At 37.7% G+C, this 22,847-nt stretch overlaps 1 protein-coding gene across 2 annotated transcripts in view; it reads right to left on the reverse strand.

The window, feature by feature from the left end:
- Positions 1-2,392: 2,392 nt before the first annotated feature.
- The window catches only part of LOC113049761 (transmembrane protein 132E), a 293,725-nt gene continuing 273,270 nt past the window's right edge, over positions 2,393-22,847 (reverse strand). For both annotated transcript variants that reach the window (XM_026212377.1, XM_026212376.1), the window contains exons 6-9: positions 18,245-18,450; positions 13,940-14,216; positions 10,780-10,974; positions 2,393-6,107 (exon numbers count right to left, since the gene is read on the reverse strand). In XM_026212377.1, coding sequence (XP_026068162.1) covers positions 5,037-6,107; positions 10,780-10,974; positions 13,940-14,216; positions 18,245-18,450 — 1,749 coding nt within the window. In that variant the 3' untranslated portion in view covers positions 2,393-5,036. The remainder of the gene's footprint in view (positions 6,108-10,779; positions 10,975-13,939; positions 14,217-18,244; positions 18,451-22,847) is intronic.

Consider the following 22,847-nt stretch of genomic DNA (forward strand, 5'->3'; position numbering starts at 1 on the left):
TACTAAATTAGTTTCATTAATGCAGGTTCACATTTAGTCTAGAACTACATCATGTTCACAGAGCACACACAAGGCCTGGGTACTCTGTGTTTTTCCACCACAGGAACCAGGAACTAAATAAAGTTCTGGATGAAAAAAAATGCCCCCCAGAAAGTCCCTGCTGGCGAGGTAGTAATTTTTCAAAGTTCTTGAACTTTCGGGGGCGAGTCTTAGACGCTAAACATCCTGATTGGTTGAGTTCACGCAGCATTGGCTGGTTCAACCACCATTTATTCGGATCATTTTCAAAATATTACTGTTATTGTGTCATGAAATATAATTTTAAAAGTATTTCAGGTGAGAATGTAGTTGTTTAAAACTCAAATCTGTGGTTTATTTATAAAGACAGTGCCTATTTAAAAATGTCTTTCGCCGATCTCCGAGATGTGAGCTCCACTCAATCAGCAGGAGCACAGTGCTCATGTATCCGCCAAGAAGCAGCCTTACCTCGGCTAGACCTTCTGATATGTGCTGCTGGTTCTGATGTCTCTTCGGTTAAACATAACATATAATTCGTTTTGGGTAAATATTTAGGTTATCTTTGGTCTGTATTCAAATTATCTATATGTAAAAATAAAAAATAAAAAAGGCAAATTTATACAATATTTAGTTTCACTGTAATGGCTGTATATATATACACACATATCCCTGAACTAAGTACATTTCTGCAGCTGTTATTATGTTTAAATGAAAACAAAGGAGGCAGTGGTATTTAATACCCCATTTAGTTTTATTGTAAATATACAGAGAAGAAAATTGCAGTAGCCATGGTCAGCTGACTGAAGTTATCAAGTACGCTGCTGTGTGCAGATTTACCGGATTTGCATCTTCGCGGACATCACACTCCCGAGAAGAATGCACAAAGTCCGCACTACCGAGGATGCTCGGTATTGAGAAACGCGCGCAGACCTACGTCATCAGTCTATTTGCCTAATCTTCCCGGTACTTTACACCATGGTGGAAATGCAGAAAGCAACAGATCTGGGGGGAAAAAAGTTCCAGGTACAAATGTTCCGGGTAATTTTGGTGGAAACGTGGCAAATGATGACAGAATTTTCATTTTTGGGTGAACTATCCCTTTAAAGTTTAAATGTGTACAATAACAATGTACCCATTTTGCTTATTTCCTCTTAACACTTAATAATTACTAAGTGTTAAAACAGGCAATTCCGCAAAAAGCTCACCTTGTCTCACTGTCACATCCACCTCACTGTCACTGCTTTCACCTGGCCATGATGAGAGGCCTGCTGCTGCAGGGTCTGAAACTGAAATATATGTCTTCAATATATACTTTTTTTTTTAAAGTGAAGGCTAAGTACAAGTTAATTGCTGATTATGTGTCTGTTTAAAATAAATGCAGTCTATAGAATCACAGGGTACACTAACCGCCAAACTAGACATTCAGTTTTTGAATTACGTTTTAAAATAAGTCATTTTCAATCATTAAGATGTGCATTAGACTGAGAACAATCTTAATGTAAGAGCGTGCGCGAGCTATTTTGCATAACAATGCGGCAAAATAGGCGCTAACGATCTGTGTTTTCGCTGGTGTTAGATTTTGACAATGGAGGGAAATATACAGCGTTTTCATGTAAACTTCTGACTCTGGGGAGAACTCCTCCAAGAGTAGATATTTATGTTAAAACAATGTCAATGCTCAATGATGCATTTTGGAGCTCACCTTTCTTTAAAAAAAAAAAAAAAACTGAGTGAGCAACTGCTTGCCCTCATTTGCCTTTCTCTTTTTAATCTTCTTTTCTAAACGATTTTGAGCCCCTGATTTTACTTTCTTAAGGAAAGACATGACTCTTCCCCTGTCTTCCTACTTCATATCACGGCTAACTCCAGCTCCTGTCTCTCATTAACTGATTCACCGCAGGTCCGCAGCAGAAGCACCTGAACTGCGGGTCGTACCATTTACATTGATTCGAGAGGGGTTGGTGGGGCCTAATAATAATACACCAATTAATTTTCAAAGACGTCTCCTCATTGAAGAAAATTCATCAGTGCACATTTAAATAAATAAATGAATAAATAAAATGTTTGTTTTTACAATTTTTTATTTAAAATGTAACAAGTGGCTTAAGCGTTGTAAAAACACTGCGCTGTGAGTCATTATTATAAAACAGCAATTTTGATAAGAATTATTATTATTATTATTATTATTTGTTGTTGTTGTCTGTTGATTACTGTTAACAAACAGCAATAGTCTTTATAAATAAATTAGCAGCTGTCTAGACAGCTCAGTAGGCTCATTAGACAGCTTTTGTTTGGACACAGCATTATAATACAAGGTACATTGTCAAAAAACGCAATACACAGACGCACACACACACACACAACACCAAGTTTATGCATTGTATTTTCTTTAATACTTACATATAAGGAGGGAAATACAACAGTTGTTTTTTTTTTTTTTTAGGGAGGATACAGGATGTTGTAACAGTGCTCTGTACATTAAGGGTATGGCAGCACATGGCTGACAGTACCGTGCTTCAGCAGGTCAGAGAGTACAGCTCAAATCTACACCACAACACTGCATGTGGTCAAGGCAAAGGCCTAGTAGCAGCTCCTCTTGAGAAAGAAAAATGAAAGCGCAGATATCGCAAATGCCGTTTCATATACATACATACATCAAATTAAAGTAGAAAGCAATATGAAACCTAAAATGTCCTGATAGTGATGTTAAACTTAGTAAAATAATTTTAGGAAATGGAAAAGTGTATTAGCTGCTACCAGAGACTTGCTAGTAGTCATATTGAGTCTTACGTACCCCATCAGAAGACTTCCACAGAAGACAGTGGAAATTATGTTCATTTTGATCATCAAGGGACAGTTTAAAAGTTTACATTCAGTTCTGAGCCTCCATAAAGGTCAAGTGTGTGTCAAACTTAACCACTGACCAACACTCCAGCTATCAAAACCTAATCCCTTGACATGTTATATAATTTCATCACACATCATGACTGAGGGTTTACTCATCAGAGGAGGTTACAAATCAGAGGACAAAGGTGGAGAGGTGTCAGTAACAAGTTCTCTGTAACTTATCTGGAGTGCAAAGGACCCCTGATTAAACTAGGAAGTTTAACTTTAAACTAGAGTTTAAAAAAATTATGTTATAATAAAATCTATAAAACAAAGAAACAAAATATAGGTGTTCCTTCCTAGTCACAGGAAAATGACTAATAAGCTATTAAAACAAAGTAATGGGTACATCCTGCATGTCTGAAATACAGCACAGTGGAAAAACAAACAGTTAATACAGTGCGTGAATTCTGATGTCCTGAAGAAACTTGGGGGGGGGGGGGGGTGGGTATCTGTAACCCTGAAACTAACCTGTGATAGGTCAGCAGCAATACAGATATTTTTTTTTGTGCCTCACCACAAAAAAAAGGTTCTAGACCTGTTACCAGCTTACCCCTTTCAAAACTAGTAAATGTTTAACATTTCGGGCTTGATCTACTGTGCTACCTCATTTTCTTTCTTTAACAAAAATTTAAAAGAAATAAACTAACCCCAAAACCTGCGATTTACATTGTGGCAGATGTTACATCTAGCTTTGAGATATTTCTTGGTATATTAATAACAGTAACCGTGGTGCTATATCAATATCTGGGGAGGATCTACTTCAACACAATAACCAACCCCTCCAGTGTGTTTGCATAGCATTTTATCCTTAACAGAGATCTTAACTCTATTACCGCCTGGATGGGAATTCACGGTGAGATCAGTAAAGATACAGAAAAAGAGAACGAGAAAAGAGAGCCTCACTGAAATTCAGGTATCTGGCTGCCAGGTCCCTATATGGCATCTGCCTTCCCTATTCCTCAGGCTAACAGAGTAATCAAGAGTTAAGCTTCAGCAGTCGTTATGTACTGAACATGGTATGTACACAGGAGGGAGGGTCTGGCACATGCATGTAATGCATGGTAACATGATATGTCCTCTATTATCATTTATGTATGATTAGATAATTCTCACAATACAAACATATACAAAAAAAAAAAGAAAAAAAAAGAACGCTAATTGTGCCTCCAAGTCTCCATTCATGCAGAGGAATGTTGGAGAAGATAACTCCACAATGTACAAGCTCCTGCCTTTCCCATGCCGACACATGTTTAACTGAGATACAGACTTCTATAGAGTTGCCCCGCTTTGACCCATACCAATGTGAACAAATGTGGTGTCAGCATAGAGCGAAGTTGTGACAAATGAAATCCATTTAATAAGGCATTAGACTTAACCAAGACAGTGAGAGAAGAAGAGGTGGCATCCAGATTGAGAATGAGTATGAAATACCAAAGACAGCGGAAGAACTAATTCAGCAACCAAGGCATGTGTTGAACCAAGATAATGGCAGGGGGATAAAACCATTCAACATTTCCAACACTGATAGAAAGAATCCATGGCATGTTCTCACGAACGTCTCTGACAGTGTCTGTGTCAGGTACATCAACAATGGCATGAAAATGATCCATCTTAAACACAAATCTGGGACAAAAGTAGAATCTGCACTTCAAAGGCCTCTTTGTTGGAGAAGAATCTGTTGAATTAAAAAAGAGAAGAAGAAGAAAAACAACAATGGACACAGTGCCAAGACTCCAGGCATTCCTCTGAGAAAGATCATATCCACAGCAGGGTGACCCACACATGATTGAGTACTTTAGGAATCCATTTTGATATCAGTGTTCACAACTGAAATTCTGTTTCCCTTAAAGATTGTACAGTCACCCTTCTGCTGAGCAGCAATCATACACACCGCTAAAGCCATTTTTGCTAGAATCCCTTAGACTCGTCTTTGGCTTCCTTGGCAGCGTCATGAATATTTTTTAGTTCGTACAAGTGTCAATGTGTAAGGGAAACAGCACTGTGCAGAAAACCCCAACAAAACTAGACACTAGGCCTTGGTTGTTTTTTCTTGTGAAAAGTACCTCCTCTAGAGTGAAAATTAAGAGAGAAAAATAGAAAGGAATGTCTTTAGAAAGCACATAGCCCGGTCAGGCTATTTCCTTTATCCTGCGCATGTAGTCGTGGAGTTCCTCTGGATCCTGAAAGCCCATGTCTTGGCATACCCACTGAATGTCTTCTTCGTTGGCAATGGGGATAGAGTTGTAGGGTAAATCCTCAGTGGGAAGGGTGAAGGTGGTAAACTTGACACGTTTGCGTTTGGAGGTCGGTGAGCTGGCTTCCTCTCCGTGGTCTTTGGTGGAACCTCCGGAGCTGCCATCTCCTCGGCCGTGGACTTGGCTTTGTACGCTAGTCTGGGAGCTGCCGCTACTGTGGTGGTCCCCATGACAACAAGTCTGTACCGCCTCCAAGGTGTTGCTGGGGCTCTCTACCGTCTGAGGCGAGAGATCACTCTGGGTGCGAAGGGGTTCCCCATTACCCAAGAACACCCAGTGGTGGGAATGGTCCATGTTGGCTTGGCCTTCAGGAGGGATGCGCTTATGCCGATACTTCAACACAAACACAATACAGTTTATAAGAAAGACCATTATAGCAAAACAAAACACCACGAGGAGAGCATACATGCCGATCTCCAGGTCGGTCATGCTGTGGGGACTGTGCACAAACTCATCATCCTCCTCGTCTTCTTCGGTTGGTTCCTCTGGATTGCTTATTGTAGGAAAGTTGGAGTAATCAATGGGCACACTCGCAGGCTGCTCATTAGATGGCTCATACCCTCCACCACCTGCGTTGGAATCGATAGCGGGCCTTCTCGTGTTGGAAGGTATTCTAGTGTCTTTTTCAGTCACTGTATCCGCTTCCTCCTCAGAGTCCTCATCTAGTCCAAAGCGGACTTTGACCAACACAGGAGAAGAAGCAATGACACTCTTGCGTTTAGTCTTCTGGCAGGTTTCACTGATGGTCATCTCCACGTGCACTAACTCTCCTGTGCCCTCACCTTCGGCCACGATGACTGGCCACCGCTGTTGAGGTTGTTGAGCCACTGTTACCACCTTATCGTCTGCTGTGGTGGCATTGAGGTTATAGTCTTTTGGGTCATACATACTCAGGGGGGCGGCGGTATTGTCACTGTAGTAAACCCAGATGGACAGACTGGCCTCCTACAAACACAAAATGAAAGATTGTAAGCTAAATAATGTTCAGTTTCTTGCACAGACTGATCGTTTCACTTTATAAGACCTCAATATGTCGTCGAGAGCCAGATATATTCATTTTGTGTTCTTTGATATGCTTTTTTTATTCTGTCAACTCATAATTTTAATTTTAATCACGATTTTTCATCAAATATTTTGTGCACTCTGGTCATCAGATTCACTGGTATTTTGACATAAAACACATCCGTCTATAGTATGGGTAATCCTGACTCAAAAAATCAGTATTTCCTATTAACTATTAACCTTCTGATAAATCCAAAATATTAGTGCACTATCGTCCTATCAGTCATCTCTTCTTACTCTATTTATGTGGTAAGCAAAATTTTATCTACTGTAATTTTTTTTTTTTTTTTTTTGTGCATTTTTTTTTTAATCACCAAGCATCAAGTTTTTAGTTAAAAATCTTTACTGATCTACTGAAGAGAAAAAGTCACTTGCTGCACATCCCAGATGGCCTGAGGGTAGTAAATTAACTGCAAATTTTCAGTTTTGGGTAGTCTTTACACTCGCTTTAATAATAATAATAAAAAAAAACATGAGCAGCACTCACTGATGCAAAATAATTTTCAGTTGCCTCTAAAGTCGTAGCTGGGTGGTATACTGAATGTCCAGTACATTCAAACAAAACAATGCTTTTGAATTTTATGGTGTTCTACATTGTCAATTTGCTGCTCCAGGTGTGCTATGCCAAGTGGGGATCCTTTTAAATCAAACCCTACTTAGGAATTATAAGGGGATTCTTAATGCAACATCAGCACTAGCATTAGTATAGCACACTGCTTCAATAAATGTTAAAATGTTGTACAACTTTTAGTAACACTTTAATTTTAGAACCCATTCTCACTATTAACCAGTTGCTTAGAAGCATATTGCTAGCTTTTTAACTGTTAATCAGTACTTATAAATCACATATACATGCTTTATTCCGCATGAACATATTTTTATTCAATCCTTTACCTCAACTTAACAACTACCTCACTAACTATTAATAAGCAGCAAATTAGTAGTTTGTTTGGGGAAAATTCTTAGTTAATAGTAGATGTGTTCCCTATTTTAAAGTGATAACCACCTTTCTCTTTACAACAAAGAGATTATCAATACTGTAAGTGTTATCATCTTTATCTCTCCTGACTTTCTCCTGACTCCAAAAACCTTTAAATATGAATTATCCTGAGTTTACTGGTCCATACAAGACAACTGTCTTGAGCAAGCAACATGCATCAGCATAACATCAGAAGGGCTTGCATGCTTTGACTGTTAGAAACACTGGCTGAGGGGAAACAGAACTGGTGCGACGCTTGTGTTCTTGTCACCTCATAACAAGCTTAAGCTTGACAGTTGCCTTCCTGCTTTGCTCTCTGCTAAAGGAACAGCACAAGACCTTACACCTGTTGGCAGGCAGACAAAACGAAACCACTCTGCCAGAGTGCTTTTAGTCAGAAATGAAGTGTCGCTTTGCTTTTATATTCAGAAAGAGAAGTATTTATCTGCCTCCAGTCAGCAATGGCCTGTTGTGAGGCTGTAAAAAAAAACTCTTCTGTCGCATCACTAACTTCAAGGTTGTTCTGACATTCGTGCTCAGGCTCTGTCAACGCTGCTTGTCAAGATGAAGAGAGTCTTTGATATGCATGATCTGAATAATACATTGAAGATGACGTTGTCTTCTCAGACCTTTCGAGATCACTCTAGCCACTAAATAAAATGGCATCAATCACGAATGGCCCTTGATTTTTGAAGCTTCAGTCTTTGGGAGATGACACTATAACTTTTACATGGATATGCCATTCAATTTCTAACGGTTAAAAGTGTTTGAGATCTATATTGAAGGTAATTTTGGATTCACTGTATGTAACAAACTACAGAAGTAAAATGTTCAAGCATCCAAGACACTTGGAACTTTGAAACAGAATAATTGCTTACACCAGCATACAGCAAAATCAATTATTTAAGGCTGCTGGTGAGACAAAGGAAAGGGGCATCTAAAATCTAAAAGAAGAAACAAGAAAACCAGTAACATGTTATGCAAGAAGGTTCAGTTTGTTAAGATTAATGCAGTCATGAACAACATTGACAAAATTTTTCAATATAGGAGAATATTCATCTTTACAGATATTGTTTAAATTACATTAGTTTGGATAAATTAACAATTAAATATGTTATCAACATACTTGAATTAGCAACTAATAATAAAACACTTTAACTTAACTACTTGCTTATTTGCATGCACATTACTAGCATATTGGCTGTTTATTAGTACATATAAAACACACATTACCATATTTTTCTGTACAACCATATTCTACATCCCTCGATCTTACCCAATACCTAAACTTAAGTAACTTACAAACTATTAATAAGCAGTAATTAAGAGTTAACTGAGGCAAAGGTTGTAGTTAAATTGTAGTGAATAGTGAGAACAAGCCCTCAAGCTAGGTTAATTGTAGCTTAAACTTGACATTGTAATTTTGGAATTATTTTAACTATCAACTAGTTGCTCATTGGCATGCATATTACTAGCATATTGGCTATTTATTAGTACTTAGAAAGCACATTTAATGTCTTATTCTGCGTGATCATATTAAGATCCCTTAATCCTGTGCCCATACCTTAACTTAACAACTACCTTAACTAACTATTAATAAGCAGCAAATTAGGAGTTTCTTGACACAAAAGCCATAGGTAATAGTTAGTTAATAGTAAGAATTGCTCCCTAAACTAAAGTGTCCCTTCACTTTTAACAAATTCTTACATTATATCCATCCTTTTGAACACAGACTAATAAATGCTATAGTTGTTCTTAAATGTTCACAATAACTAATGCGTTAACTAACACCCTCAAATTAAACTGTAAAATGTTACCTGGAAATCTAAGGCAACTGTAGGCACAAATGGTCACAAATTTAGTTATTTTGTGACTGCGGAGGTGAAGTAGGTAAGTGCAGTAAAGGATTGAAATGATGGAAATGCTGCAGTGGGGGAGGAGGAGGGTCATCAGTGATGTTTATAGCACAGTCTCCACAAGCACTTAGGCTGATACATTACGCTAATTAAAACCAAAGGTGGTGAAGCAGAGAGCGGGGGAGAACCGCTGGATGTTAATGCATGAATTAAAAGCAGCCACCCTCATCTGATGTTGGATGTTGGTCACAGGCTAAGTACAGAGCAAGAAAAAGGACCCCAAGCTCTCGCACCGGGGCTCCGTGACCTGCCCAAGACATTGTATAAATTAGCACAGCAGCATACGAGGTCCTCACTAGAAAATGTGAGCCAATGTGCTCTAATTAATGCTTTGAAAATATTATACAGCAACCGCACAAAGCTCCCCCGATGACACTCCAGAACAGCAGAGAACAGAAGCGGCGGTGGCTTCTTATTAAGCAAGATGCCTGCTCATTTGGTGTGCTGATATTAAAGGAGATTTGAATATGTCTGAATGCCAAACAAGGCTTCATTAAAGCAGTGAGGGTTGGCTGGAAGACTGAACTGAGGCTAATTTGCTGATGGTGTGTAACCTTCATGGAGACTCGAATCATCAATATGAGGCTAAACTCAGCCAGACTTTAACTCTTCACGAGCAGAATGATCCTGAGCAACAAGGAGGAATTTCACATAAATGTCACTTGCGTAATTAAAGCAAGGGTCCAAAGGTTAGAACTTTTTTTTCTGGACACAGCTGCAGAGAGTATGATGATGAATGACACTGTTATATTGAGACCATTATGTGAAGATATACATTTGTATGTTGTGTTGTGTAGCCTATAAATTAATTTATTTAATATTCTATAATACTCTTTCAAATCAGAATATATGATTTTGTACGACAATCTTCAGTGGGTCTTCATTCTTAACTATGATACAATGAAAATTCAGCTAAAATGAAACAACAAGAAAACAACAAGAACAACCAAAAACTCAAGATGGTTTTACATGGTTTATAGGTGGTTTATTGATGGTTCTATATGGGTTTTTAGAGATGATCAGCTGGTTCTGCTAATAAATGGGGCCCAAGTTTATTCGATGGTAGAATTCTTTAGACCAGTGTTATTTTAGTATCAGTAGTATTGATATACTATAGTTTTTGTTCAAGCTTTTAATACAATTTTATTGATTAAATATTTATAAAAGTTTTGTTTTCACTTTTATTATTATACAGTAATTTTGTTTTGTTTGTATTTTTTTTAAATGTCTATATAGTATTTGTTAATATAGTATTTTATTATATAGTATTTTATTTTAGTTTATGTAGTTTTAGTTATTTTAATACTTTAAAATATAAATTTTTTTTGGCAACTATGGATTAAAACATTTAAAAAGTTTAATTTATCACATTTTTTGTTTATCAAGAATTTCTTTTAATGGTTTGGTTTCATTTTAGGTAATAATAATAAACCTCCCTTGCACAATAAAACAAACCACTACAGTTAGTTCTAAAAATTATCTTGAGAACCTTAAGGAGAGTCTTCAGTCTGCTTAAATAATAATTCAGAACTTTAGACTGTCATAAAAAAGTTCTGATCTAAGATTATACCAGAGGATTTAACAAAATACCACCAAGAAAGCAACACGGCATGCCATTTATTGTAGAAGATATGAAAAACAATGAAGCAATCAACTATACCTGCTTAAGAGCTGAGAGAGTCTGCAGGCCAGTTGCCTTGGCAACCATGGTATGGCTGTTACCAGGGCTTGGCTGAAGATTAAGTGTCAGTCCTGAGATGGCATGAACACGTAGCTCGACTATGGACACCTTATCGTCTACCACAGAGAACTGCGTTTCACCCAGCACCGCCTCCACTGCCAGTGGAGATTCAACCTGAAACCAGCAAAACATGATGATATTTTACAGTAAGAAAGACAGCCTAAATGGAATAAAGCATGGGAAGGAGTGAAGACACAAAGAGAAACATTTAGTGGATAATCCCACGTATTCAAGACACAGCCCGCTGAGTATGAAGCATGGGAAAATACACCATTTCTCCAGAGGACGGCCAGCAATCGGCCTGCACATATATCCTCCACCTGACACTTCAAACCCATTATATGTCACGGTTTCTTCACCTCCCACCACTGTTAAAGGTCACCAGGGACTTACCAAGTGAAAAGTCAAGTGGGGCGGCACGACTAGGAGGGTCAGATATTCTCATTTCTTTTTTTCTGTGTGCCTTGGCTGAACCATGAGACCCTGGCAATCCCAAGAGCCACAAAGCGCCATGTTAGATAAAACAAGCTGCAATATAGGGATGGTTTTTCACTTTTCATAATTCAGGAAGATTTATTTGAACTCGCATTTTGCAAGATAAAAACAAGTCAGCCTACGTGGAGTGTTTTTTTGCCTCAAGAAGGACATAATCAGAGGGAGAAGTACATAGAGCTTGGATGAATTTTAAAACAGACTGAACCATTGCCAGTGGCCAACTCTTCAGTCTCTCCATGACAAACAGAAGTTTAAAGAATTATGACTAGTAAAGAACACTAAAAGATGTTGACAGAAACTGAAGTTTGTTTTTCTTTGACACCATCCGCATATGTCAAAATTAATAGTTCATAATCTTTCTTTTCAATTACAGCTATTCCAAACAAAGAACAGAAATATTACCTTCATATAATTGGCTTAATCACAGCAGAGCTAGTTACACTTAACCACACAGGAGGAAGCAAAGCTCATTTTTCAAGATAATTTAGCCCAATAAAGCCCATAATGACTTTTAATGGTGTTCAAAAATCTCCAAGCTCCGCAGCAAACATTTTCATCCGACCTGCTATTACTTGCCTCTTCAAAATTACCCATCTCCAGCTAAAAGCCCTCGACGCTGATGTAGGTTTATGAGCTAGGCATGCTGTTGATTCTACTTCGCCTGTGAAGTGACCATTCTCAGCCATCTTTTGGCATAAAAATCCCATCCAACCATTTTCCAGTTTTCTCTCACTGAAGCACATGGTGCTCTCTTGGCGTGCGGTGGGCACCAGGGAGCTGAACCCAGGCTTTTCCTAATCCAACCTAGACTTGCGACCCACATGTCCCAAATGCACATTGTTTGTGTCCCAATGCACTAATGTTTTGGAGCAGGCTGTTACAGTTCATTGACCATCCAGTCCTATAAAATCCCATCTCCTTACCTCCGGCTGGAAAGGGGATGTATACCGGGGGGGAAACCAGATGAATGTATAATTGAACTGAACTGTTTTGTTCCTGCATTTTTTATTTCCTGCATTCAAGGCAGGCTTTAAAGATAAATCCATTTGAAGGAGAGAGAAAAGGAATAACAGATAGAAAAGGGGGAACTAAAAACAAATTCTTTCCAGAATGGCTCGTCTGTTTGGTATCCAGGCGGTTGCAATTAGTTTTATTATACTTGCTGATATACCAGCTTTTGATGTTTGCATTATAACCAGAGCTTTGGATGCTTGAATAGAGTGTGTTCAAAGGCTAAAAAGGGTCTGCCTATTCCCCCAAAACCTAATTACTGTTACTTGGTGGACCTGGAAAGCCAATTAAGTCAAAGTAAATACGTACATGGGTTCACAGGCCCATTAAAGCTCAGTCAATGCTACGAATGGGTCAAGAATACCTTCTGCTCTTCATAAGATCCTCAAAACAGTGTGTTGTGAGAGACGTTCTAAGCATAAGGTTATGCATCTTTGTGTTTAGGTCATAGTGATGGGTGGAGGATGAACACTGTGGCAGATGAAGATCAAAGACCCACCAAATAAGCTTAAAAAAACCCTGTTGTGAGTTATAAACAACATTATTCATACTTTTATTTTATTTTTTGTAAGGGTGAAATGATGCTCGGTGCTCAGTTTCATTTATTTTCAGCTCTAATTCAGTGAAAACATTCCAATTCTACATTGGCCATTAATTATTAATGACCTTTGCAGTTTCCCCTAGTTTAATTACCAAACTTTTTCTTTTATGCTCAAATTTGTTTATGTAGAAAAACAGACACTCTCTGAAGCCAAACAACAGACAACACTTTTGGAGAGGTGTGATCAAGCTGTCACGAACAATCAAAACTCCCTCTGTTTGGACACAATGAACTGATTGTGTGCTGATTCAATGGAGAGAAAACCTTCAAGAATGATTCCCCCAATTTAACGCCATTGGAGTTTCATACCACACAGATAATTCTCTTTCCAAACACCCCAGCTTTTGAATAGCCTACTGGGACTAAATATGCATATGAAAAGCCTTCTAAAGAGGCATTAAAGGATAAAGACAGGCAGCAGAGCTGACTTGATAAATTCAAATAATTTATGATTTTATGTGTAAACTAAATTTATTTAAATTAGGAATCTGTCTATTTAAAAACAATTTGCTATGTTGGCTCTGGACTGAGAGCAATTGTTGTCACAAAATGAAATGGTGAGATTAGCAGAAATGATAAAATCCATTTATAGTTCCAGCAAACAAATCAAAACAGAAAAATCTAAAGAATAATAAAAAAATACTAAATAAATAAATAAAAATGAGTCCCCCTGCCAGTATACAAAGTATAACACCAGATAAATGAATAAAACTAAAGTTTTCTACTTGAATATACAGTATGAGACTGACTATAATTGTCCCTAAGACACTTTGTATTATGTTTTGACAGGTATAAAACCATAAGTAATATTAGATGAAGAGAATGTAATATAGTAAAATGTTATTGTAGGTTATATAGTTGCATTGTTATATGGTATTGCTCACCAAAACACATTTTTCATCCATACACCTACCCCCCCCCATTAATTCATCAATCTTGTATTTATACGATCTGTTCTTATTTGTATTCTACCTTCAGAGTGGATGATCCAAGCTCATTGGCCACGAGTACCGTCCTGTCCACCAGCTCAGCCACCCTGGCATCCACCACCTTCAGATGGTCTTGCACCAGTTCGGTCACATCCACTTGCCAGTCAGGACCCAGCATAGTGATCATCTGGTTTGTGCCTTCACTAGAGGTTGTGTGGAACTGGGTCAGAACCTTGACTTGGGCTCTCTGGTACTGCAGTGTACATCCTCTGCTCACTTTACGGTCATCATCATCATCATCATCGCTGTCTCTGGCCGTTCTGAGAAGATGAGTGAGAGGTCATTATGAGTTTCAATAGATAAAGAAATCTGTGTTCAATTCCATTCATACGAATCATAATGTGGAAAAACAGGCACACCAGCATGTGCTAAAAATGTTGGTCTTCCACTGTTTATTAAGTTAGCATTCAAGTTTAGTGAACTTTAAATGACAACTAACAAAGTGAAATGAGGCTAGACTAACAGATGATCTGAACATTTGCCTTTCAGTAAAAATACAGAAATAATCATATGTGGAACCACTTCTTTTTTGTGTGTAAACATGAATAATAGTGAATTCAAAGTTCAGTTTAGTAGGTGATGTGCACGTGTTAAAAAACTGTTCTGTAGTACACTTTAACATAAATTTGTTAATGATTAGATAGCTGAAAAGAAAAGATGTTTCAGAGGTGGAGCAAGTTATTACATTTTAATTAAAGATTATAAGGAAACTTTCTTTTTTTCTTTGGAGTAAGGTGGAGTAAGCAAACTATAAAGGATGAAATTATCAAAAATCACCAGTCTTTAATCTAATTGAATAATCCAGCATCCCAAAACATTATTTTGAACCTGGCCAAAATGTTATGGCATAAAGCAAAGCACAAAACAAAACAAAAAGTGCAAAGCAAAAATGTTTCTTGCCATGTTTGTCTAATTACCAAATTAATTTGCATTTCAAGAGTGTTAAAATAATAGACAATGCATGCAGAACAACATTCTATTTTAGTGAATTCCCCACACCAAGTTTGTTAGAAGTTCCAACATCAGAAAGTGCAGCATCTGGAGACCTGTTTCAAGGAGGTTTTGCATCAGTGCCTCTTGCATGCCTCACACATACCATCACATTCAATCTATCTCATCTGCTCCCTCGGCAGCATGACACCATGTGAAGTAAGTTAGAGAAAGCAGGGTAAGGGCTGGTCGGATCTTCAAAGCCGAATGCCACTTCATCCATTCTACACACATAACTAATTAATCAGATAACAGGAGTTGTAGAGACAGCTGTCTGCCTCTGACTGACAAAGCATGTCCTGCCCATCGATTAGCTTAAATTGAGCTGAATGTAAAGCGATGCGTTATCATGTAAGGAGACGCACTGCTTCTTCTCAGCAACGACAAAAGATTGACAGGCACACAAATGCAGATGGAGAAGACTCATGAAAGTAGATAGCAATTGTTGATCAGCACTTTGCTCTCTTCTGAGTTAAACACAGGCTTCTGTTGCCATGGAGGTGAAAAACAAGAGGCTCTTTCATCAGTTGAAGAGTGCTGAACCTGGCAGATAGAAGCACTCTGTGTTCTTGAGGACAGTTGCACTCCTCATACAGGTTAATAAGAGTTTCAGAGCAGAAGAACACACCTCAAATGTGGAGCTTTGCTTGAACTCATTAGGATGTTGGGAGAACTGGAGATTTCATGCACGGGAACCCGCTCATCCAATAAAAATCAGTGTCCAGTTTTGCAGATACATTATTGTTTCACCTGTTTAGTGAGCTATATCGATCAATCTGTGTAGAGGGCCAATGCGAGAAACCTGCCCACTGACACGTCTCAACATTGGGCAGTGTAGTGGAATGAAATGGACAGAGCAGAGGAGAGGAGGAAAAAAAACTAAAGGAAGGGAAGAGGGAAAGGAAATAAGAATAAGGGATTGTTCAAACAGGCAGCGTATTCTGTGGTGTATTGGAATCTGGTTAGTTTTTTTTTTATCATAATCATATGTATGAAAATACGTTTCAGTGTGAATGGTTAAATCAGGTTTCAAAATAAAATAAAAAAGTCATTTGGGATGGAATGTAAGAAGCATCAAGACACTAAACAGAGCTGAACTGCTGTGTCTGAATTTGCTCCTTTCTGCTTACATGTGAAATTCACTATGAATAAGAGAACAAATGAGTGGCTTTATACACAGAATATGCATGAATGTGTAAACAATACAGAAATGCCTTTGATGCTTGTGTTGCCTCACGCAATTTCCTTCCTTTTCTCCTTTCCCCACAGATCTATCAGTGAGGCTTCAATGGCCTTTATCCACACAAACAAGAAATCGTTAACTCATAATATACTGGATATTTCCTAGTAGTTTATAAGAATGTACATACTGTGCATAATGTTTAATTGTAAGTATGTCTGAGTATGTGTATATTGCACATTGTCCTGTTTAAGTCTGTATGTCTATATGTAAATTGTTTCTGCACTGTCTGGTGCATGCTCCCAAGAAGGCCCATGTGTTGTGGTGATGTGACAATAGAAGTTATTTGATTTGAAAAGTTTTTGCTGTTGTTGTAGTAGTAGAGAAATCATTACTTTTATTAAGCATTTAATCGCGAGACAGTAAATATTTATAATGTTACAAAAGATTCAAAGATTCAAGACTTTTTGAAAATCTAAAAGCGCAGAAAGTTTTGTGTGAGGGGTACGTTTAGGTGTAGGGTAAGGGGATAGAAAATAGTCTGAACAGGATAAAAACCATTATGCCTATGGATAATTCCTGTAAACCACCTATAATGTACCAACATGTGTGTGTGTGTTTTACACAATTTCCATTTCATGTTCACTTTAATTTTATAAGTCTCTCTTAAAAACAAACGATTTTGTAGGTGAAAAAAACACACTAGTCTGCTATTAGCATTGTCCACACAAATGTATAAACTTGCAGAGATTACACATTCTTTTTGAACATATTTCTTTAAAAGTTATTGTGTATAAAAAGGAACTGAAAGGAGATTCACCAGGATTCGCTGGCAGCCTGTTAGGTCTTATGAACCATAGCTCAGCACTGTGATATCAGGATGAATGTGAACAGAGACCAAATATTCAGTTTTGCCATCTTCTCTTTCCCTCCATAGTGACAGCTTATGTCTTTTGGTACCATGCTAACTCTTAAGTTATTACTACACTAACCAGATCAGTCTACCAGATCTGATTTCTTCGCTTGCAAAATGCCAGTGCAGACACTGGGATAAAGATTGGAACTAGAAGACAAATCAGATTTTGAGCTGATCACACAGAGACTGTATGTGTGAACAAAGCCTTGGAGATCTCGGGTCCTGGGAGGAAGCTAAATCAAAGGCACTCAAATTGAGGTCAAATGCAAATGTAACAACATACTTGCACTGTGTGTGTGTTGTCCATATAAAACAGGGGGAAAACACTGAAATATCACAGCACTGAGAGACTTTGCATACAACAGCTTGATAATAGTGAACCTTAATGCACTATCTATAGTTAATCTAGTGAGCTAAATGCATCCTAGCAGCTACACACGTGCACACAAACTGTATAGTTGATGAGAATAAATGATTTTTCAAATTAATGATTTTTATATGTTCTGATATATTCAAATGCTCCAGTGTTGCTTAGGAACCAATATGCCAAAGATAAACCTCTACCTCTGAATTTCTAATGGTTGACTTTTTTCTTCAGTCGCATGGCAGATGCGTCACACCGCCAGCCCTACATGAAGGCTAGATGTAGATTGACGATTTGCTCCCAAATTGGATTAGCATAAACGAATCAGATCATATTTCCATTTTAATGGCCCATTTGAATGAATTTAATTAGAGATTTACATCAAAAAAGAAAGACCTCTGTAAGGGAGCAATAATGATACTAGTGAGTTACCAGAATATTTTCCATCATGATTAATTCTGGAGAGGTTCCTCATAAAAAAGGCCTGTGCTGATATTCTGCCATGCATGGTGTGACAACACCCCTGCTTCAATTTGTCAAAATCACAGTAAATGGCCTGTATGAAGAATGACATTCGGGTCTCATGCGGCATCAGCTCTATCACCGTATTGTAGCTAACACAGCCCTTAGTGACCCAGCATTAAAGCTTTTAACAGCTCCACTAATTAATCTATAACACTGTTTTATCACCCTCATAACACCCACAAGTATAAGGACAATCGAAATAAACAAGCAACAAAATAAAAAGAAACATGCATTAGAAGTGCTACCAGGGAAATCAGTATGCATAAAAAGAGTGCAAGTATTTTCATACGCTTAGATCAGTGATGTTTCTTACCTGCGGTCGGGTAAGATGGGCACCCTCCAGCCCTTGATGAAGCTCAGTCTGTTGTCTGAGAGCTCCACTTTAAGGGGCAGTTTGGGCACCCAGACTGTGAGCTCAAGAGGGGCACTCAGGTGCTCATAGCTGAAAATCACCCGGGCGTTCATGGAGCCACGCGTCTCTTTTCCATTCACATACACATATTCACAGCTCGCGGACACCTGTTGAGGAGAGCAAAGAGAGATTTGATTGCTTTCACTGCATTCTCTGGAGAGGCTGCACAATACAAAAGCTCTTCATGGGCAACTGCAAGCGGATGTCAGTTTGAAGTCGGGCTGCAAATTAAACTTTTATTTGACTAAATCCAAATTAATTACATATCAATATTTGCCAGGGAATGTCACCCAAATTGATGTTGGCTCTAAAGCAGACTACTACCTAATGGTCTATGCAGCATTGCATCACCAAAATGTGGACATGGATGGGGACCGAAAGGGCTTAGGACATTGTTTTTTTTACAGCATCTCACACCATGAGCAACACACTTTTAAGATGCTATACTATAAATGTCATTCGAGACTACATTCATTGCGCTACGTTCAGCTGCTTTTTAACCGAGAACGCATCCAATGAATGGCTCCACATCATTTTATAAGTGTGGTTTGCAATGCCAAATAGCCTGTAGTGCTGTATGGGTAAAGGGATAAATGCAATATTTTTTATTTTTACCATATGCTTCACAATATTTTTTTATAATAAATTTATTAAATTAACACATTAAATTGACAGGCGTATTTTATCGTCATTTTCCTTTCAAACCAATTAACACTAGGGTTAAAGTGTCATTCTGATTTACTCTCAAAAGCATGAAGTAAAACGTGGAAATCATGCATTCAAAAGTAATAGCAAAAAAAGATCTTTTTACTCGCAACATGTTTCCTAAAATAACAACCCAAAGGAACGGGGTCTGACAGCTTTTTTCCTGAGGCATTGTGTTTTTAGTTTTTTTTTTTCCATAGAAGCAGTTATTATTCACTGCATTCTGTCTTCTTTTTCTAAGTGCACAAACAGACACACTAACGAACACAACACACACATATTTATAAAACTTAAAGTTCTGGAAATTTCATTACAGCACCCAATTTTTTTTTTTCTCTACTTCTCCTTCCGGTCTGCCAACACATTTCATATGTGCACTCAGCAGTCTTTAATAATAAATTATTTACTGTAATAGATAGCTGAAGCTTTGCTTTGGGGTACCATCTATGATTTATCTAGGGGTCTAAGGCAGCTGACACTGTAATCAGAGAACGTAATCTCCCTCAAATGGAGGTCGGGAGCTGGAGTCTATCCAAGACTAGAGATTCATCATAGTGGGGGATATCTGTGTAATAAAATATGTAGGCTTGCTAGACTGCTCCCCCTCTTATCCATACCATCAATATGGAGAATTGATCAGAGGAGACGGTTCTCTCTCCCCAGTAGCCTTTAGGAGAATCTGTGGGAAATCTCTGCTTGCCCACTTCATTTCTTTTTTAAAGGTACTGTTATTCAGTAAGAAGAGAGAGAGAGAGAGAGAGAGAGAGAGAGCGAGAGAAAACTGACATATGGTGAACGTGTAGAGAGGATAACAGCAGCGAGGGGGAGGTACAGATAGTGCTTTTCATGTTCAGATGAACCATTTCCTTGCTTGGCCTAAATCAAGATGTACAGAATCTGGTAACCTCATTTTTTTTAAGTATAGAAGATTTATAGTATTTTTTGTTAATTTTAATTTTATGCTAAAATGTTTTCCACCTCCGCAGCACCGCCTGTCTAGATCTGCTATGAGGTTCTCCCTACTTTACCTTCAGCAGCAACAGCGTAGCATATAGTCCGCCAAGATAAATCCTACCTACACTCTATTCTTATTAATAAATTGCTTTTAAATCAATATTGAGACTTGTCATTATTGAACTAAGTAAATCACTATGTGACGGCATCAATATATTGCTCTGTTTGCATCCCTATCGGCCAGAAAGCACAACATTGGCTCAAACAAGTTCAGTAAGTTCAGGTGGTTTGTAAGCTTGACAACTGGCAAACAGGGGGTATGTTTACTTTTTAATAAACACAATGCTATTTACATCCTATTTACATAGGAAATTACACCTTTACATTTCAGTCTGCTCATCACAGAAAACTATCGTATGAGTTCAAAAGATCTAAATAACACAAAACGGTCCTTTGGTTTTCAACGTAAGAGAAAATAAAAATAAACGATGTGAGTGAGATACTAGTAATACTAATAACCCCAAATAAAATAGTCACTATTGTTACTATCAGTAGGTGCAGGTGGGACACAACAAAAGCAGCAGTAGTCTGCAGTGTTGAGCATGTCCTGTCTGGTTTCCAGTGCATTCTACATTCTCGTAAATGTGTTCCTGCTGTGCAACTTCTGTTAACGTGAGCTCAGTCTTGACCCAGATGCTCCTGGGGCTTCTAATAAACTTGGATGGATAATTTTAAGTCAAAAGCAGTTAAGGACTGTGGGCGTCACTAGCCAGCAGGGGCCAGCTGAAAGTACTTTTTACTTGCCAGTCGGCAGTAAGAGTTCCACGGAGTCACTAATCCGCCCTGGCACCTTGCGTGGTTCCAGAGGAGTGGCAGGGGCGAGGTCAGGATAGTGCCTCTTATTAAGATGCCTCCAGCTCAACACACCCGCCAGCTGTGTTTAATCCAAAGAGCACCCCCTGTAACCCTCCACCATCCAGACTGCTGTCACACAGTTAAGCAGATGCACTTTTATCTGTGTTGATGGTATCATGCAAAGGCTGACTATACATGGTTAAAGACAAACATACTGCCTACAGCTTGAAGCAGAAGCTGATGACTTAATGTAAAATGACAGCTAGCTTCTAACAAACAGAATGTTTTCACATTTAAAATATTGGATTTATAATGAAGACTTCCAGTCCTGAATGCTTATTGGCAAATACAGCGTTCCAACTCTGCTAAATTTAAGCAACAATGTACAAGAGGCCAAGCTATATTGTAGTCATAGTGAAAGGGTGCTTAATTAAATTAAATTAGGAATGCACAATATATTAGTACAATATCAATATATTTATTGGTACTGACTGATATTGGATTTTGGATTTTAGTAAAATATAAATAAAAAAATTTAAATCATTAGCAAATCTTAAAACATTGTGATATTTTGTACATAATATTGTATAAAATTTGTATAATGCTATCATATGTATAATAAATAATTTTTACAAATAATTTTGATTGATTAATTAGTGGCTTTTATGTATTGACCAGAATTTCCCAACCGGTGCGTCCTAAAGTAAAATGTTATTTTGCAAAAATTCTGCTTCATATATTTCATATGACAATGATAGTGTAAATGTGATTTGTATCAAAGTGTAATGCATAGCACTCCTGGAATTCTGTATTGACCAATCGGTATCAAGGACCAGAATCAGGGCCGGCACCACGGGGGGTGGGGGGTGTCGTCCCCTCACTCAGTATCCCACCCCCTCACTCAAGTTGAGAGTGAAAAAATATTTTATTTATGAAATATAATGGTTTATTTAAAAAAAAAAATAGTTGCCAAATGCATAGGCTTTCTAGCATTAATCTAATGCTACTATAGCTACAATTTAGGACAGTCCATTTAACAAAGTCAAATTTTAATTGTTACATCTGAAAAACCTTTTGCGCAAGCGTTTCAGCTAAGAATGTAGCACTACTGAGTAACCTAAAGGGCTATGATGAGATAACTCCTTAATGTTTAATAGAGGGCTAGATGGTCGTAGTTAGTTGATAGTTTCGCTGTATTGTTATGGTCTGTTGCTTTTCAAGTTGTTCTAACTTAAATGATGCATCTGTTAAATCTGTCAAAATGAATGTAAGGAAATCAGTCGCAATAAGCTTGTGTTTTTATTGTAAAGCAGACACAAGTGTTGCTGGTGATTGTGGTGACTACACTTGTCTGCATTTGTATTAAAACTGCTGCCTAAAAGACGTTATATCCTGGATGTCACATTTTCGAAACTTGTTGCCTATGCGATTTTGTTTTATTCAATAGCTACTCTGCCATCTGTATTTGCGAAGTAACTTTAAGTAGGGATATTCATTCAGAATGCATTTTTCATTCCACTGTAGTTTTTCAAACATTGTATTTCAAACTAAATGCGCTACTGACGTCTTTGAATTTGTGCTTGAATGCTGCGCTACTCTCAGGTCATGTTAATTAATTAACAGTGTAATTAGATTACTGTACAAAATACTCACTCAAAAATTTATTTAATTACTTATTACTATTTACTTTCTAAATCCTATATCAACATCGACAAGTTAATGATACAAGGAAAGACATAAAATGCTTCTTTTAATTCATTCAAGTAACTACATAAATTATTCTGGTCACACTATGTTCTCACTATTAACTAACTATTAACTATGATTTTTGCCTCAAAATACTCCTAAATACAGCTTATTAATACTTCGTAGAGTAGTTGCAAAGTTTAAGAATTTGGTAAAATTTTTAATAAAGTCTTGCAGAATAAGAAATTAATATATGCTTTTAAGTAATAATAAACAGCTAATATCCCAGAATGCTAATAACCAA

This window comes from Carassius auratus, chromosome 30 (assembly GCF_003368295.1).
Source record: "Carassius auratus strain Wakin chromosome 30, ASM336829v1, whole genome shotgun sequence".
In the NCBI taxonomy this organism is placed as follows: Eukaryota; Metazoa; Chordata; class Actinopteri; order Cypriniformes; family Cyprinidae; genus Carassius; species Carassius auratus.